At 37.6% G+C, this 19,353-nt stretch overlaps 1 protein-coding gene across 4 annotated transcripts in view; it reads right to left on the bottom strand.

The window, feature by feature from the left end:
- TMTC2 (transmembrane O-mannosyltransferase targeting cadherins 2) overlaps positions 1 to 19,353 on the bottom strand; it is a 241,980-nt gene that overhangs the window by 133,553 nt on the left and 89,074 nt on the right. For 2 of the 4 annotated variants that reach the window (XM_015857482.2, XM_015857497.2), the window contains exons 2-3: positions 8,082 to 8,652; positions 6,575 to 6,628 (exon numbers count right to left, since the gene is read on the bottom strand). The exons of 1 other annotated variant lie outside the window; for it this stretch is intronic. In XM_015857482.2, coding sequence (XP_015712968.1) covers positions 6,575 to 6,628; positions 8,082 to 8,652 — 625 coding nt within the window. The remainder of the gene's footprint in view (positions 1 to 6,574; positions 6,629 to 8,081; positions 8,653 to 19,353) is intronic. One more of the 4 variants, XM_015857488.2, reaches the window with a different exon arrangement.

Here is a 19,353-nt window from a genome sequence, read left to right as displayed (position 1 = left end):
ATTTTAAGCCAGCTTCTTCAGATAGCTTATGATTCCTTATTTGAAAAATAGCCAAAAAAACACACTTTGGCTAAAATTGCCTCAGGATGCTACATTAGTCACCCCAAAGTGACTCCTACTTACTGCCATGGAAACTACAACTGATACAAAGAGTGCAATAACACTTTGATGGTTTGTCTGGGTTTCAGGAAATCGAGAAGGACCACTCCTTTCCCATCCCAAAAGACATCACATCACTCAACCCACAGAGAACTGCATCTTTCAACTTTTTCTTCAGTGAGGAACTTACACATTGCCATTTCATAGACTGACATTTTGACTTAGGCTCATAGTGGTGACACATCACTGGTATCAAGGTAATCCAGGAAACCATCACCTTCAGCCTGATACAGGTTCAGTAGATCCTGACAAGTCTGAATGAGGTGTTCCTTCTCTTTCTACATAAGCATTCTTGGGACTCACCTTGCACAAACTTTTTTATATCCAGTACCGCCACCATCATTTACAATGCACTGAAGCTGATATTCAGGTCCATATGTTCCCTGGTCATAAATCACTGATTTGCACAGATGACCAAATCAAGGCACTCTTCTTTTTGCAGCATGACATCTGTGCGTGGACATCCAAAAGCTGGCTTGTCCTTCATGTCACTGTCACTGCCAAAATGCACCACCACCTCACTAAAATCACATCCACAGTTCAGTCTACATAGATGTTCAGCAATCGTCCATGAATGTCAATGAGTGCAATTTTTTGCACATGCAGGAATTCACTGACACCCCTTTGCTTCATCTGCACTTCCAAGTCAGACACCATTTTGTCAGACTGCTGCCATCTGTCACATGGCAACAACATGTAATGGAATATTGGTGGGAAGGTTCAACCTCTACCATCATACCAGCACCATCTGCCTCTGGCTCTGTGGGCCAACAGAATAAAATAGGAAGCATTATTTTAAGAACGGCCCTCATATATTTCTGTCATATCTTATATATTTTAAATTACCACATGCAAATGTTTTCAGGAAACAACAGCTATTTATGCATATTGATGTCCAATTTGGTTCAACTCCACTGACATCACAGGACCTGCAGGAGATCAATATCTCTGACAAGAAAGATAGCAGAGGCCAATCTTGCTTTTCTCATTTTAGGATCAAAAAGAAAAGCAGCAAGAAGCTGTGGGAACTACTGGAAACAGAAGTATTAGCTACTTGAAATTGTCAGGGAAGAAGTAAATTGCAAAAAGCTTCTTTTGTCTAGGAGATATCTGCCGGGGGAGGGGGAGTGATGACCAAGACAGCGCAGGCCTCACGCTGCTGCTCTCCCGCAGTGTGAAGAGAAAAGCACCGCACAGCTCCAGCCGGAAATATGAGCAATGTATGTACAGGCACATTCGTCTCAGCACTTCCACAATTTTGTATGGGCTTGGAGCAGCCAGGAGAATTAACCCCCAGATGACCACCGCAGAGTCTGAGCTCACAGCTGGGTAACAAGAACAGCCCAGCAACGGGGGGCCAGTCCCACACACAGCTCTGGAACCTCAAAGGTTGCAGAGCACACAAAGATGGCACACAACAGCTCTTGTTAGACAAAGAGAACCTGCACGAGGTCAGATCACATTTGAAGCTCTAAGTTATTTATTATTTCTTACTAAGACAGAAGTAATGTTCAGGATATTTACCAAATATCTGTCTCTAAGCATGAAGCATGTTCTGAGCAGCTGCTACCCCAACAGCCTAAACCTTGCATTTCACAATATAGCAAGGCAGAAACACATCATTACAATTGTTTGTGAGAAATAACTTGCAAAATCGAAGTATTACAGACCAGGTGTCATGGTTTAATAATTTGGTAATTTTGCCATCAGTATTCCACATCATAACAGCATATAAAGCGTGAATAATTTAACTGAAATATGCAGGCATGTTGGCAAGTTCAAGCATCTTCAAGTTCCTTGGGTTGTAGAAAATAATAAACAAAACACGCGCCATTGAGCTAGAATTTAAACAATATTAAAACACCGTCTCAAAATGAAACAACTTGTAGGTGGAGAAAAGGTAAAAAACCACCAAGTCCTATGGCACTGCAAAGGCTCTTAAGCTCCTCAGAAGAGAAGAATACAACAGCCAGTTTCAATCAAGAGCAGCATTTTATTTTGAAATTGCTTACCAATATGTGGTACTTCTAAAGGCATCTGCTTCTAAGAACGGAGAAAGTGATTTATTTCCAGTCGGGAATGTTATAAAAAATCAGTAGCTTTATCTAATACACAGAAAGTCTTATTTTGTGCAGGAATTGTATAGATCTCACTCACAACTGAAGTTGTCCCAAGATCATAAAAGAAAGTAATGCTTTATAAGGCTTGGTTTAGTGGTTGACTGTGTCATCCATGCAGGCCCAGGATTTCCATCATTACCTTAAATAAAATATAGACTTCCAATAAAATTGCTTTTTACAAAACCAATACTGCTATAATAGCACAGAAGGTTAGATAATGCATCCTGCAATCCAATTTGTGGTTCACATTAAGTTATAGACAACAATAACTAATTCCACATGAGACAGACCTCCTGTGGGGAGGAGGGGGTTAATCAGATCAGTGACGGAAAAATAGAGGTCTCTTTCTTTCAGTATAACAATCCCCCTGTACTAAGGCTATGTTGATCTGGTAAAACATTACTATACTGTAGCAGAGGAACATTAATGGAACGTACATCTGGTTCAGTTATTTCTATAAGGCAGTTTGTACACAAACCACAGGGCAATAAATATTTCATAATCACCATTATATTAAAAATGAATTTTAAATGTATTTGCCCCATCGTTTTAACTGCTAACATTGTCCAGCTCCATTTTTTTATTAAAATAATAATAATAGTAATAAAGAGGAGAAAAGGACAGCACAGTTGGGCTTATATTAGTCTTGTACAGCCAATTGGACATAAGATTGTCTACAGCAATGTTGATTAATGGCTCGGCTCTCAAGCTGGGTACTGCAAGTACAAAAGAATTAGGCCTCTGAATCTGCATAGTTTCCATAATCACAGGCTTGATCACAGCTCTCTATAGTGTATTCAGATTTCCCCTTCCATCCCTCTACTTATGATGGTTTAATCTGTGCAAGTCTAACTGCTGACAGGTACAACCATTAGATACACACGATACACGACAACTCAGTCAGTCTGCATACCTGCTATGCAACTTATGACAGAAACAACTTAAGGCCTAAAATGGTGAAAATCAAAACAAAATCTCAGCTTTCTTCAATAAGGAATGCTTTGTCCAGTACAGAGCCACTTCTTTTTTTTTTTTTTTTAATTGCTCCCTTTCCAAACAACATATTTACAACTGCTATAAACACATTTCATCGAATTCTGTTGACTTAAGATAGCAAATACTTTCTTATCAGAGTGCAATTAGAAAGTGAGTCAGACAGAATAAAATAGAACTAACCAAATTGAACTGCATTCAGACTGACAACTTTGCCAGCCAGAGCCTGAGTATCACAGGCAGACTGGAATACAACAAAACTTGGCAAAGGGAAAAAGATCAGCAGCCAAGTTCTACTGAATAACCAGTACATTGATGACAGTGGAAAGAGCTGGAGAGTTTAATAAGTAGCTATGATATACACTTTTAAAAGTGCATTAAAAATAGCTTTAAATAAAGGGTAATATTAATCTGCTCTGCTGGTGGTCCTTCTCTGCTGCTGCCCCATTCAAAAGCCCTGTCAGTCCACTCAAAATGCAATGGGATGTTGTCAAGGACTTGACAGGGCACATCAAGTGACGCATCACTGGCTCGTCATGATAACAGGTATGAGCCCAGTAAATGGCTACTGGTCTTGTGTCAGAGCCACCATTTCACATTTAGTTCACACTCGGACCAATGATAAGAATAAAATGAAAGAACAAAATGAAAGAAACAGGCATACCACCCCCTGTGCTATCTCTACCACCTGCTGGAACACTTTTAAGGCTGCTTTTACCAACTCATCTTCTCTAACCATCATGAAGGCATTCAGTGGTTCTACTGTTCCTTGTACATTACTAATTGGGTCTCAGTTCCCCAGCGGTGTGTTCTCAAAAGGCTTATAGACAAAAGCCCAAGTCCTTAACTACGCACTGCCTCAAATGTCTCATTCTGAGGTCCTAACTTCTGCCCTTCAACTTTCCTTCCAAAACTTCCAAGTACAGCTGTTTGCAGAGCAAGGAAAACTAGACACAGTGTCAGAACTGGATACTGATAAAGAATGGATACAGTGTTGACTCAGGTTTAAAATAATTCCTAAAGCCCTATCTGGGATATTTGTTTTGTTTTTAAGGGTTTTTTATTACCAGCATTTCCTCTAAGTTCCAGTTCGCAGCACAGTATATGAAACAGATGTGTCAGCTCAGCTGGACAGGGTTTAGATTAAGGTTAGGTAGATTGAAAGGGGTAGTTCCTTCCTGCCATTCCACAGATGCTGTGGCATGCCTTTTCTTCTGCTATCAGTTTCATATTGTTACTGTATACTTAGAACAGATTTAAGCCAACCACCTTTTGGAATTATTTTCCTCAGTCCCTTGGCTCCATTCTATACTTTTCCCCTCCTATGTAAAAGACCATCAACTGCTCTTTCTGATACCTGATGTTTTTCTTTCTACAATTACCTTTCCACACTGAGAAAATGCAAAACACAAGTTCCAGACCAGGTAAATTACATCGGTTCTTTCTATCGATGCAGACATTCTGGAAAGCATTTCTGAAACACAACAGAGTTCTATTTGGCGGATTTGGTGGTGTTTGTGTTTTGTTTTGTTTTTTTCCTTTGTTTCTTTTGTATTCTTATTATGAAATGCTCAAGCCAGTGGATAACTCAGGATTACTCATCTGTAGGTGGCTACTGACATGCAAGTTGCAATGCAGGAATGTCTTATTAAGTAAACAATTGTAAGCAACAACATTAAGGAAAAAAAAAATAAAAAATAAAACTCTTAATCCACAAGTTGGTTTTGTTTGCAGAAGGGGTAAATAATTTTTTAGTTCTTAACAGGGACACGCTTTAAGGCCAAAGCAACAAGAAGAAGGTAACGCCCAAACAACTGATCAAAGAATGTGGAGTTGAAAATGGCAGCTTATTCTGAGTTCTTATTTAGATTGTTTTTAATACAAAATTAAAAGGTAAATAAGTTTGTCTTTATCATTCTCTGCTCAGACACAAGGGATCAAACTAAAACCAAAGCTTTCAGCAGGAATATCCAGCTCTGTTGTTATTAATCATTTCAAAAGTAGCAAAGTATCATTTTAAAATATCATTCTAACAGCATAATCATTTCAAACTTCTGTGAAAATAAACATTAAAAAGTCATTTGAAATCAACAAGATAGCATCTAAATTGCCACACTGGTCAGGATTTGTCAAACACTACTCAGATGCTACAATCAAAACCCACATTACCAAACTCCAATCACTTACAGTGATTGTCATTTAAAAAATAAAATTGCACTTTCAGTCCTTTACTTCTCATTCAAGCCTTGGGAACAGGAAATTGCAATGGTTATGGCACAGTCCATGCAAAACTAGAGTACAAAAGAGTATACAGTTGAGTATTCAATGAGAAACACTTCTCATAAAATGTTAAATCAATGAAGATATCCCTGGCATCCAAAGTTGTACAGGGTGATATGTTCTTATTAAGTAATTTGTGAACAATTTTTAAGTAAAACTTACAAAGGACAAAAGAACTGGAAGTACTTTATAACCAAGGCTCCCAACTGAACCTCTCATCACTGCAAATGATTTAACAAAGGCTGCCTTAACATTGACATAAAAACTAATCAGCAAAATTCGGATTGAACAGAATTTTAAGGAAAATATAGCCTAATAAGTCAGTGAAATGTATTTCTGGCATATCAAGCAAAATATTTATATTTTTTCATTTTTTATTGTTTACATTCTTATTTTTGTTTAAGATGACTTTCCCCCATAAGACTTGTGTCTTGTGTGCCCCGGTGGCAAGATAGCCGCCTTGCAACACCAGGGCCCGGGGTTCAAATCCCCCCTGTGGTGCAAGTGGTAGAAGTGCCACTCTGCAGCACAGAGGCTCAAATCCCGGGAGAGATCATCCCTTGATGATCTCTAAGGTCCCTTCCAAACCACACGAGACTATTACTATTACTATTACTTCTTCCATCTAGAATCTAAACTTTTTAAAGGTTAGTAACCTACAAAGCATAGACTTATTTTTTTATTGTTAGAGATGGAGAAAAAAAAAAAAACAAAAAAAACAACTTTAGGCATTGACACTACTTTGTTGTCCAAAACAAGAAGTGTCTTGCAGGAAGAGAATACAGATGTCCAAACACAGAACCACAAAGTCTAGAAAGATGAGTCTCCCATCCAACTGTAGGATATGGAAACTTGGATTTCACTTACGCCACCAAAGTCTCTGCTAGACCAGTTTTTACCCCATTATCAATGGAGGAAACAGAGAAAAAGGGAATAAAAAGGTCTTCCTTATCAAAGTTCATAAAAAGTATCTGTAAAGGTTTAAGGTTTGAGCAATAAGCACTCTATAATACTGAACTTACTAGTACAATGATCATAACTTGGTCTTTGAAGACAGGTTGCAATGAGGACAGACTCTGAGGAATACTAATTTAGATTTGGTATGAAGTCACATACAAGTCATTCAGAATTTCATTTATGTAATATGAATGTTTTTAAGAGTATATTTCTCTATAGCAAACTGAACGTCTCGAAGTACTTCACAGTAGCCTTTTCCATATATATGAGAATAAAATTTGCTGTTAAAGATGCTTTAAAACAAACAAAAAAACAAAAAAGCTATTAGTTTACTGTTTGTTTCTGCTCAGCATTAGGAGCACAGTTTAGAATACAGTAGTTGGCCACTGGAATTCAAAAGAGGTCTTATACTCAAACGTAAGAAATTATTCTGTTCCTTAAATGGCCATTTATGTCAGAAAAAATGTATGATGGCTAAGTCAATGTGCTACAAGAGTTTATCAGGCAACTACAATAAACAACTTGCTTTTTCTGACTCTATTTTCATTGTATATTACTTGCAAAATACATTCCATACAAGCTAAGATAATAACTTTACCAAAAACTGGAATTTATTTTAGATTAATTTATGTGAGAAGTCAGATTTTAAGATCAATGTGATTGAAACAGACTGCACAGCCTTATTTTATTCCTGTACTTAGTTATGTCTCCCTAAAACATGAGACAACAGATGTCCCCATGAAGCATTTTCCTTTTGTTAAGTCAGCATTTTTCTGAAGGAAAATCAATCCACTGAAACAAAAAGTTGCGTATATTCAGCATGTTCATTTGTACGGCAACTAATGTAATCAAGTCTTGATTTCAGCTAAAGTATACCGGTGCCACTAAAATACACTAACTCTGGGGAGAGGATAGACAGGGGCTCTGGGTGGGCTATTTATGGGTATTTTATCCTTATTTCACTTGCTTGCTTGTGGGCTAGAAGTTAAAAAATATGAGAAATACTTTGTCTGGTAAGGCAATAAAATATTTGCTTCACAGCTCCTGTGAGGGGAAGAAAGAAATACATGCCAAAGACATGATGCCAGGTTCTGAGCATCTCTGTTAAACTAGAACAATGAAAAGCTCTATCTTTGCATCAGGGAGCTGGCAGACGGAACAAGCTGCTGCTCTTGCCTGCCTGACCAAACTAAGCTAAGTTATCAAGATACAAGAGGATAAGAGCATGAATGGATTCTTCGCAAAAGTCAGCCATACATTCAGCCCGTGACGGTAAAAAGAATGAGGAGAGAGCTCCTGGAAGCCAATAAAATAATAAAAGAAATACATCCCCAGTGTCAAGAAATAGCAACAGGTAATAGCACACTGTTCAAACAAAACATAAAAACTCCTTTCTAAACTGAATTAAAAATACTTTCAGTATTAGACATCTGTGCTTATTTTTCAGAGTTGACCAAACTACTGAGAATTATTCTGTGCTTGCTAAATCATTTAACACCTGATTAACAGAGACTTTTTTTACAGCCTCTGGGGGAAAAAAAAAAAAAAAAAAAGAGAGAGAGAGAGACTCACCTTGTATAAAGCAGGAATGATCTGATGCATTTTCAGCCGATGAAATACAAAGATATCGTACACTGCTGAAATTGCCAGAACAGTCACTCCTTGCTCCTTCCACAGCATGCTGCATCCAGCACACACTCCTGCTCCCAAGATCCAGCCCCAAGTTCTAGCTGAGGAACTTCTTGTAGAGCAATGCTTCACGTAACACATCAGGGAAAGCAAAAAGAAGAGGCAGGCTCCAATGTCTGCCCTCCCCACTATCCCCGCTACAGCTTCGGTGTGGATCGGATGAGATGCAAACAGCAAACCAGCTATCAAAGTCCAGTACCCATCCCCGAAGAGGATCCTGGAGAAATTTGTGAAAAGGCCTGTGACTGCAGCATGCAACAGGATGTTTACGAGATGGTAACCCCATGGGTCCATCCCTCCAATGGCATGGTTGATGCGGAAGGAGAGGGTGCAGAGAGGTCTGTATGACTTGTGGCTTCCACTGTGAGTGAGAAGTGTTCCCCAGAAGTCATTGTAGAATATATGGGTCCACGGTGTCTCTGGCAGAAGGTCCTGGTTTGTCTTGATAGCTCGACTACAAAAGACAAGTAAAAACTTCATTTCAATAGAAGGAAAAGAATACAAATGAAGGGCTGTGAAAACATAATCACACCGCTACAACAAGAAAGAATGGCACTGTTTTGATGTTGCTTTAATCCAAGTTTTTAATTTCTACAGGAGCTGTTAGAGAAGTCCACATCTATTGACTTTTCACTAAAGCAAAATTTCCATATAAATTGGCTTTTAAAACATTAGAAACAGATGTTATGCTGCTTCCATTAAATTAAAACACTTTTCAGTGGCATTCGTCTGAGTCTAACCCAGGAGTAATTGCTTAAGATTTGATGAGTTATAATTAAAATGTAAAAGAAATATGAAAATCTGACAAACAGCATTGTTGAAACAACTGATCCTCCAGTAACTCAGAACTAAAACCCCAACTGGCCTTTTATACTGAAATTTTAATTTGGATGTTGGAATGAATCTCACTGACATGGATGAACAATAAACAGAAGTTGGTAGGAGCATGCAAATTTCTGTTGTGTTATGGGCACCCCCACAACTTTCTCATACATATTTTGACTGACAACAATTTTCAGTTAACACCTTGCTGAAAGCAGGCAGAAGAGTATTATTTTACAGGAGGTTACACCTCTTTATATTTCTTATACTTACAATTGAGAAAAAGACATTTTTTTTTACATTGTATTAGCTCATGAACTCCAGCCTGTGTCAGCTTGATTGGGGGGGGGGAAAGCAAAACGCAGTTTTCAGCATTTTTATTTCCAACCACCCTGGCAAAGACCAGTGCCAGCCATTAACAGTCACTACATCTAATTCAATACTGTAAAAATCTGTCCCCTATGTTTTTACAAATCCAATCATTTGCATTTCAAATTTATGCTGTAGGAGAAGGTGTGAGGCCTGTTTAGTACAAAAAGATGACTGGAATTTAATTAATTACTTGTCTTCATAACAGAAGTTAAATGTAAGCAATTCTTTAAAAGTGCTTTGTTGTTACTATTGAGCTTAACTCATTTAGCATTCCTTTTATCAGGGTAATAGAGAATCAGGGCAGCCCATAACTCTAATATTAAAAATATTAAGAGAGATTATTTATCCCTATTTTTTACTGATTCTCTCTTCCTGCCTTTCAAAAAAACATAAATAAATAAAATGTATTTCTCTAATTAATCATGTTTCAGTTCAGTTGAGAAAGCAAAAAATTGTGTGAAATTCAGGCCAATATCGGAAACGCACTGGTCAAACACATTCACCCAGATTCCCTTCACATTCTCATCCCCCAGTGAAACAAGAACCTTTCAATCTGCATCGAAATCCCAGTTTTTATGCTATTCATTTCAGGAATGTTGTCTTGTTTGTTATAGAAAAATACTCAGACACTGATATACTATGCCACAGAATCTCCATACAAATACCCTAAATGACATGCAGCTCAAGGTTTCCATTGTCTACCGCACATTGTTGTAATGCTTTCAGACACGCTTCCTATCCACATGCCCTTTTGTCTCAGTGCACACGGAGGTTACAAAGAGGTCAGCTTAAATCCTATAAAGATCTGATGATGCCTTCTAGAATGCTTGAAAATTTTCATTTTGACTTCTGCTTATGCAGTGGATCAGGTTGCTTCTATTTGTTTTCTCAGCCCCACACACATTTTTCTCATTTTAGTCCAGCCATAAAAGAACACTGGAAGAAAACAAGATCTTTGTTTTCACATTATTTATCTTGTCCTTTGGAGGAGTCTTTTCCTGAAATCTAAGTCCTCTGTTTGTGATTTCAGTTTGTAGTAGCACTCTCAGAGTCATAAAAGAAAAAAACAGGAATTCAGTAAAAGTAAAGCAGGTGTTAGGCTAGAAATAGCCCTGTCTGTAAGAAAGGCACAGTATCTAAGACTATAGGCTTCTCAACAGTGAGCAGAGCTAAGAATGGCTATCAGATGTCAGGATTTAGAGCTGAAACCTTGAATTCAAACAGCAATTTTTTTCTCAGTAAGGAATTAAGCGGCAGTAACACTGCCACTGTAACTGCCTTCCCCGAGGCTAAGCACTCTGATGTAAAAAGAGTAGATGGCACACAGGTCACTCCCATTGGGTTTTACTGTATCTTTTGCAAATGTGCCCACTTCCAATACTTGAAGCCCTGCACTGCTTCTAAAAAAAAAAAAAAAATTGTGCACAGCTATAAGACACATCTATACACATGTATATACAGGCATGCAAGTATAAAGCTACTAGCACACATCCCAAACAACTTGGTCCCCCAAAGTAAACAGCTGCTGCACTGGTCCTTCCCACAAAACGCACATCTTCTTACTGGGTTCTTCCTTGCCAAAAGTAAACTGCCTTCCTCCAAGTTATAAAGAAACCTATTGTATCACAGAATCACAGAATTATCAAGGTTGTTAAAGACCTAGAAGATCATCTAGTCCAACCATTGCCAATACTTCCCAGCCAAATCATATTCCTCATCACCACATCCAAACGTTTCTTGAACACTCCCATGGTCAGTGACTCCACCTCCTCCCTGGGCAGTGCATTCCAATGCCTGGCTACCCTTTCCGAGAAGTAAGTATTGTACATTCAGATGATGTGAATTCAGTCAAATTTCATTTACAGTCTCAGCAACACACTTGATGTAAGCCTGATCCTTTCCTACTGAGCCTTATTCATATTAAAAATCAATCAGCAGCAAGCCCTGTAGGTGCAGTATTGATCATATTGTATTTAGCTATAAAATTCAGCAGACAATTGTGAAATTCCAGATGATAAGATTTTTTGCCAAGTGTTTGAACGTAACAACAGCAGAAGTCTGGTTAATGCTTTGGAACACTGGAAAAAGCTAATACAGGAGATGAAACTAGATTTCCTTTAGCAAAGAAGCATGTCGCGCACAGGCTGCTAGTTAAGCTTCGACTGCACCCCTGCTTCACCTTTTACACTGTAATAAAAACTACACCTGGACAGCACGGACTAGACTGCACAAGAGGGTGCAGAAATATGAACATCCAAGGTCAGGCAGCTCTGTGCCATTTTGCTCTTAGAAGCATAAAAGGCCTCCAGCTCCCACAGCCCAGTTACAGTCCCCCCCCCCCCCATGCCAGACCCTCTCACAGGCCCATGGCCTGGCCTGAACCTGGCTGACAAGGTCTCATCTTTAATTACTAAAGTAACAAGCTATTACTTCCACTCCAGTATTGATGCTTAGACAGTGATTTCAACAGCAATTTTAAAAGCAGTTCCTCTTGACGGCCTGACAGGCAGTGCTGACATGTCCTTTATAATGCCTCTGTGCTCACAGTGACTGGGGCTCTCTGCAGATAGAAAATGTTATTAACTGCTGTCTCCAGGAAAGACTCTGGGATAAAGGAAAGTACAAAACGTCTTTTTAGCCTTGTCTTCTCCTTCTCCTTCACTCACAGTTTACCTCCAGTTTACATCCCGCAGATTAGTCCAATCTTGCTAATGGGCATAACAAGAGAAACTTCGCCAACTGCACTCATCACTCTTAAAAAGAGCTGTAAACTCTGCTCTTGCTAAAAGGCAGTGGGTCACAAGGGAAAGTCATTTTTCAAAGCTCCAACTCAACTGGCATTTTTACTTTCGAGCAGCTTCAGATAAGGCTTGCAGACTCAGCCAGGGAACTCGCTTTCGTCAATTTTTAATGCCTGCCCATTTCACACATCCCGGGAGAGTGAGATATCTCATTCAGAGTACAACAAATGGATCAGTTTGAGAGCAGAAGAAGGAAGAATCATAGCCAGCTATCAATACTTTAAAAACGGAAGCCTGAAGATGGACAAAAGCTACACAGGCAAATAATTTGCTTATCTACTCAAAAGATTCCTTCTGCCTCCTGCCGATTTGCTGCTTGGGTCAGTACACACCTTCAGCACTATTCAAGTAAGATTTTTTTTCATCAGACTCAAATAATAGCAGAGACCAAGCAGTTCACACATACACATATATATGCATACACACAAAAAAAGCCCAGATGTTTTTAAAATTAACAGCTCTATATGTCCTGAACTTCTGCACTAGTGCTAAACTGATCCAGGTGTTAACACCAGGGTAAAAAAACAGATGCAACATTCTAAAGTGATTTAACGCATTAAGCCATATGTCCAGCTTCAATATTGCTAATGGTCCCCATATGCTGAAAACGAACATCAGCATTTGAAGTACAGAACATATTTTTAAGAAAAAGGAGAACTCCCAAATGTGCACAAAGGAAGCTATTGCCCAGTCTTCTCTCACATAAAATAGATAGGTAGTGATGGACTGGCAAGTCTCTATTTAGACGTTCTTCCTTGGTTTCCCTCAAAATCATTTTAGAATATTTTTCATTTACTCCATTTTCATAAGTAGTAATGTAAATGTACCCTATAGCATTTATACAGGAGATCTTAACAAGTCACACAAAGGAGGCTTAGAAAATTCTACATTACCTGTAGAGACAATAAGCTTGAAAACACAGCCAGAGCCTCCTTTTCGGAGTACAAGCAGCTTCACATCCCCTGAATATACAGCAGCTGTGTCTGCCCCTCCAAAATACTTACAGGTGCTCTATTCAGCAGGCACGAGGCTGCTGATATCAAGCTAACAGAGGTTGTCATACCTTGGACAATTCTCATACTTGCACACAGACTAAAATATACATCCAGTCTATATTGATAACTCAAAAAAATATCAGGAAGTACTATCTAGTCCATAGAGATGCCTTAAGAGTAATAAGCATTAAGTATGTGAAAGCTCATTCATCTAAATGTTTAATTACAAACTCAAGGGAATTATTTACCATTCTTGCACATTTCTGGCAGCAATTATATATTTCATGTTCCATATTAAAGTTCACTCCTTCTCAACAGTTGTGAAAGTGGAATTTATCTACAATACCAGCAGGCTATAAAATTTTATCCATGCCAGTTTTCAAAAATAGATACCTATATTGTATATTGAGTAGGGACACCTGCAGGAGACCAAATCCTATGCACCCTCTGGGTTTCAGGTTGCAGCTTTTAGTTTCTCTGAAGAACAGATTTTCTTCAGAGAATCTCTAAGGAACGGACAATAACTCAGCTGTTTTCAGATGGGAAATACTAAGTAACAACTAGCTAAGTTATATACAGGATCCTTAGTTGCTGGCTCTGAGAACAGGACTACATGTATTAAAGAGGCCACATAAGAACACCTACATTTAAATCTTATTTTACACTAATTAAATGAAAAATTAACATCACAAAAGGGAAATGTAGTGCCACTAAACTAGTCCCCAGCTAACTTCTGTCAATCCTTTTCTAACTGTAGAAATACCTGAATGCATCAAATTCAGAGCTCATGCATGGAAGACAATATTCCCATCTTGGCAACTGCTAGTGAAAGCTATCAACTATGCAGTTAGGAACAAAGGATATGTATGTATTAATATTATTTACAGATTTTGGACTATTACTGTTCTTTAATAATAATATCATAGCCAACCTAAGCTGTGTACCAGAACAAACATGAACTACATGTAACAGGACCATAAGCAGTGTTTTTCTCATAAAACATTTTCAGTGATACTTTCCTGAGTTAGACATAAGCAAAATGGAAAGATGCATGAGACAATGATATTATACACTCATGTCATTATGATTGTCATAAAAAAATGGAAGCACATGGAAAAAAAATCAGCAACAACAAAACCCACAACAAAATTCAAACAACAAAATGAAAAGGGTCATTGTAGCACAGTAGGTAAATATATTGCATCAAAGTATATAGAGTTATCAATAATTCTCTAAACTGTATAATATCTTTTAAAGGCATTGATCTGCTCTGGCTACAGTCTTCTAGACTTCTCTAACTTTGTAAATGAAAATGCAGTGTTATTCTGAAGAAGGAAAGGCATCCTAAACAGGTGGTGATAGCTACATACACTAACTGCTGTCAAACACTGCTTTACTCATACTGAGGCATGCTGCAAGCATTGATTTCCTTATTGACTAAAAGAGCTTTGAAAACTTTAGGCAACTAAAAGTTCAAAACATTTTGGTTGAGGTTGAGATGGCCTGAAAAATCTTTTCTTCCAGGACCATAAATATTTCAAAAAATAACCATCAAGGCTTCAGTGGAGAATGCACCTTTCTCCATCCTATCAGCCCTTTCACTTCTAAGTGCATCCTCATGCTGGAAGAATCTGGCCTTAATATTAACCCTAAGTGCAGCTCACTCCTTCTCGGTTCAGTTTTTTTTTTTTCTGATATAACAAATAGAAGATGACATTAAATAAGAAACCCTAATATCAACTGGCTGGTGTAGGACTAACTATTATTCAGACACATGCAAAAAACAAGCTGCATGGAAGCAAGAGAAGTAATTAATACTTTCTGCTGCTGAACAATGGGATACCATGAGATTCCTCTTAGGAGGTAGCACAAAGAGAGAAGAGAGGCACTGTCGTGTCTGCTCTCTGAGTTTGTTCACCACAACAGCAGGTATATGAAGCAATATTTATTGGAAAAAAATAATGCTTAAATTACTAAACCAGAAAATGCTTTGTTTTTCTCACATCTGTTTCATAAGATAGAATCTCTCCTAAATACAATACACCACAAAAAAAAAAAAAAAAAAAAAAAAAAGCTAATTCTGTTCCTCTAAGACTTCAAGATATTCAGTATTTACTTGACAACATATTCTCTCAATTACACAAGCAATGCTATTCTTTACAAATATTATTCAGTACCAAACTACTGCCTGGCAAAAGCTCATTATTTCTTTATTTTACACAAGCACATGAATGCAGTGACACATACGCACATACATACATCTACCTGTGAAAATGTAATTCCAAGCTTCTGAAGCATGGTTAGAATTTATAATTGGAACCTCTGCTGCCCTTTCAAATCTATTTTAGATGATAAAAGCAGGCCCAGCAGGCCTTATTAGATTTACTGTTGCACAGTGGAACATGGCATTAGCCTATTTCTTTTTCCTACTTGCTTTTGAAAAAAATAATTTTTGCCATTTCACCATACAGCTACTCACAACAGTACAATTATCTCTAAGGAATAGGACAGATATTTTATGGCTTGAGAAAAGAGCAGTTACACTTGAAACGTTGAGACTCAGCTGCTTTAACACAACAGACATTAAACTACTTTTTCTGACAAGTCATGTACCGAATATACATAACACCTTTTCAAAACATGTACATTTTAAACCATTACAAGGAAAATGAGGCACACCTTCTGTACCATTACAGAAGAGCATATCAGTTATACACCAGTCTCATAACACCTCCCTTGTTCTTTTCAGTACATGGCAAACTATATTGAAGAAACAAGGCTCAGTAATTTAACACTTAATAAATCACATCTTTTTCAATTCAAATATATTTATTTCATAGAATCATAGAATAACCTGGGTTGAAAAGGACCATAATGATCGTTTTAACCCCCCGCCATATGCAGAGCCACCAACCAGTAGACCAGGCTGCCCAGAGCCACATCCAGCCTGGCCTTGAATGCCTCCAGGGATGGGGCATCCATGACCTCCCTGAGCAACCTGTGCCAGTGCATCACCACCCTCTGTGTGAAAAACTTTCTCCTAATCTCTAACCTAAACCTCCCCTGTCTTAGTTTAAAACCATTCCTCCTTGTCGTATCCACCCTCGTAAAAAGGCATTCCCCCTCCTGTTTAAACGCTCCCTTGAAGTAGTGGAAGACTGCAATGAGGTCTCCCTGGAGACTTCTTTTCTCTAAGCTAAACAAGCCACAAGCCCAGTTCCCTCAACCTTTCCTCATAGGAGAGGTGCTCCAGCCCTCTGATCATCGTATTATTTACAGAGCCTTTTCAGAAAGTTCAGGGAAACTGTATGTAATTATGCCTAAGCACACATTTCTGCACTCTAAAGTTAGATCTTGAAAGAGCCTTTAGGCAGCTGACTTATTTTTATGGAAGTATTGAAAAGAGTAGCCAGGAACACAGACACACATAACTACAGAAATACTATGCAGAGAAGATACTTCTGAGCCACGACATAATTTACATACACTGTCTTTTTAAACTTTTATATATGTATATATATAAGTGGGTGGGTAGTGAATAAACAGAACTATCAAGTGATTGTGGTGATAGCACTATTTATAGCAATATACTAAATAATATTAGGACATCAAAGGGGTCTTCCCTGGGGATTAAATATCTAAGTTATTCTGTCAGCTCCAAAGTCCAGCCACACAGAAGAATCAAAGTTGACACACTGCCATTTCAGTGAAACAGGACAAAAAAAAGAGAATCACCAACAAACACATTAAATAAATAAATAACAACAAGATATATTAACATATACTTAAGATAAAACCCCAGGTTTACATTTCTCCGTAATAACAGTTTACTCACTAGCGAATCAACCAAAATTTTGAAAACATATTTTTAGAAAATTAAAAATAATAATAAAATAAAATAAAATAAAATAAAATAAAATAAAATAAAATAAAATAAAATAAAAGTAGCAGTTTTCCTTCTTAGAATAGGATTCCTAAAATTCCAACAGATGATATGGAGGCTAAAAAAAGCATTTATGATGTACGTAGTTGAATTTGACCTTTAGGCCTTGCCACAGAAGGCATGTCAGACAAATTCCTAGAAGCCTTTTTTTTAATTTATTTAAATAAGAATAAAATGGAACCTACTACATTGAAGTCAAAACCGGGTATCACAATATATATATATATACATATATCTACTCAATAGAAAATAATCCAGATCTGTGAGTTGTCTTTCATCACTGTATTTAAACAGAGCAGACCAGAATTTGAAAGGTGTTGATCCGGCTAAGAAAAGGTTAAAATGAGTATTATTGACTCTTTCCATTTTTGAGTCTCAATGGTTCATCCAGAGGCACGGACTCATTTGAATAGAACAAATTTTGTGGCACACCACAGCAATTGTGAAAGACTAGAAATAGAAGTTCACAGCAATATGTAAAATAAATTTTATTTTCTCTTATTTCTTGTTAAGAGCATCCAAGCAGCAGATAACAGTTTGAGATTGACATAAAAGGACTAATCACAGTTATTCGGTTCAAGAAAATACAGACTTTATAGTCACCATTACATGCTAGTCTGCGCTAAGCATACTCCTGAGGATTTTACTGGATGTTGTCAAAGATTGAGCTAAAAAAAGCCAGGAAATGGCAAATTAGTTGAATTATGTTATCAGAACACACAGGATCAAATTCTGATTTCTGCTATATTAGTGTTAATCCACATTAGCATTGGAATAACTTTCAATTTGTGTCACTGAAACCAGTATGGTTCTATAATCAACTGCAATTGGCACAAGCTTTTATAGTCTTTCAGTAGACTTTTTAGATTCCTGAGCATAAAAACAAAGCAACCAGACATTTCTTCTTATGCTTTAGAGCAGCTGCTGGGAGTCAGGTAGTAAGTAGTAATGATTTCAGAGAGCAATTCAGGGAAACTGAAGCCATTACTAGATACTAGAACTGAGTACAAGATCAACCTTCCTGTCCAGAACACTGCAGCAAAATGAAGCTAAGCTGAACTATAAAAAGAAAATCAGCATAAAACAGAAGCAGTCTTCCCAGCCCTAGACTAGCAACAAATCCAATTACAATTTTCTCCACTGGTGGCTTGTGTGTCCATTTTAAGTGCTGAGCCATTTATAAGACCGAGACAGTAGTTAAGCATTAGGTTCAACTTCCTGCTAAAACATTTAAGTCTGAGCACCCCGGACAGCAGCACAATAGAGAACTGCATTTTTTCCTGGTAGCTTAGGAATGAATGCTGCAAAAGGTTATGGCATTTCATAACTGGCCTTTTTGACAATGACAGCTCTAACTTCTGCCTAAAGAGACCTACAGAGAAAAGTCAACAGAAGAGAACGTAATGCATAAAAATTACTGAGATCTTTAAAAAAGCAACAACAAAACAGTTTGCTTCTTTCAGCAGTCCATATCAAACACATAGATGGTTTGTAGGAGAAACAATTCACACACAGTATTTTGGTAACACAGAAATCAAGTCCTCTCTTAAATTCTGGCACTACTAACGGACAGCTATAATTTTGCCTTCAGTATTTAAACAATCAGGACTGGTTGAGATCAGAGTAAGAAGAAACTTCAGACGTGGGAAAAAAGTCTTGGATAGATTATGAGAGACATGCAATAGAGTGGAGTGGAAGAGATCCAAAGGAATCAGAGAACAGATGCCTAGGGAGACTGGTCAACATTTTCAGACTGCAAAGAAAAAAAGAAGAGAAGAAGAAAAGAAAGAAAGAAAGAAAGAAAGAAAGAAAGAAAGAAAGAAAGAAAGAAAGAAAGAAAGAAAGAAAGAAAGAAAAGAAAGAAAGAAGAAAGAAAGAAGAAAAGAAAAGAAAGAAAGAAAGAAAGAAAGAAAGAAGAAAGAAAGAAAAGAAAGAAAGAAAGAAAGAAAGAAAGAAAGAAAGAAAGAAAGAAAGAAAGAAAGAAAGAAAGAAAGAAAGAAAGAAAGAAAGAAAGAAAAGAAAAAGAAATGGTGAGTAGTGTAGTAGGGCGTTTGTTGATAAGACTAATATATTCTCTTCAGCTTCTCAAAGAAGGATGGAAAATATAGAAAATTCACCTTGGAGAAAAACTTCAACTTCACATGCTTGTGTTTGAGCAGAGGTGGTTTCCTACAAGGAATCTACATGTGTTTATTATCTAGATCATTTAAGAAAAAGTATTG

The sequence above is a fragment of the Coturnix japonica genome, chromosome 1, assembly GCF_001577835.2.
Source record: "Coturnix japonica isolate 7356 chromosome 1, Coturnix japonica 2.1, whole genome shotgun sequence".
In the NCBI taxonomy this organism is placed as follows: domain Eukaryota; kingdom Metazoa; phylum Chordata; class Aves; order Galliformes; family Phasianidae; genus Coturnix; species Coturnix japonica.
The sequence above is the reverse complement of the archived record's forward strand: the minus strand, read 5'-3'. Positions and strand labels throughout refer to the sequence as shown.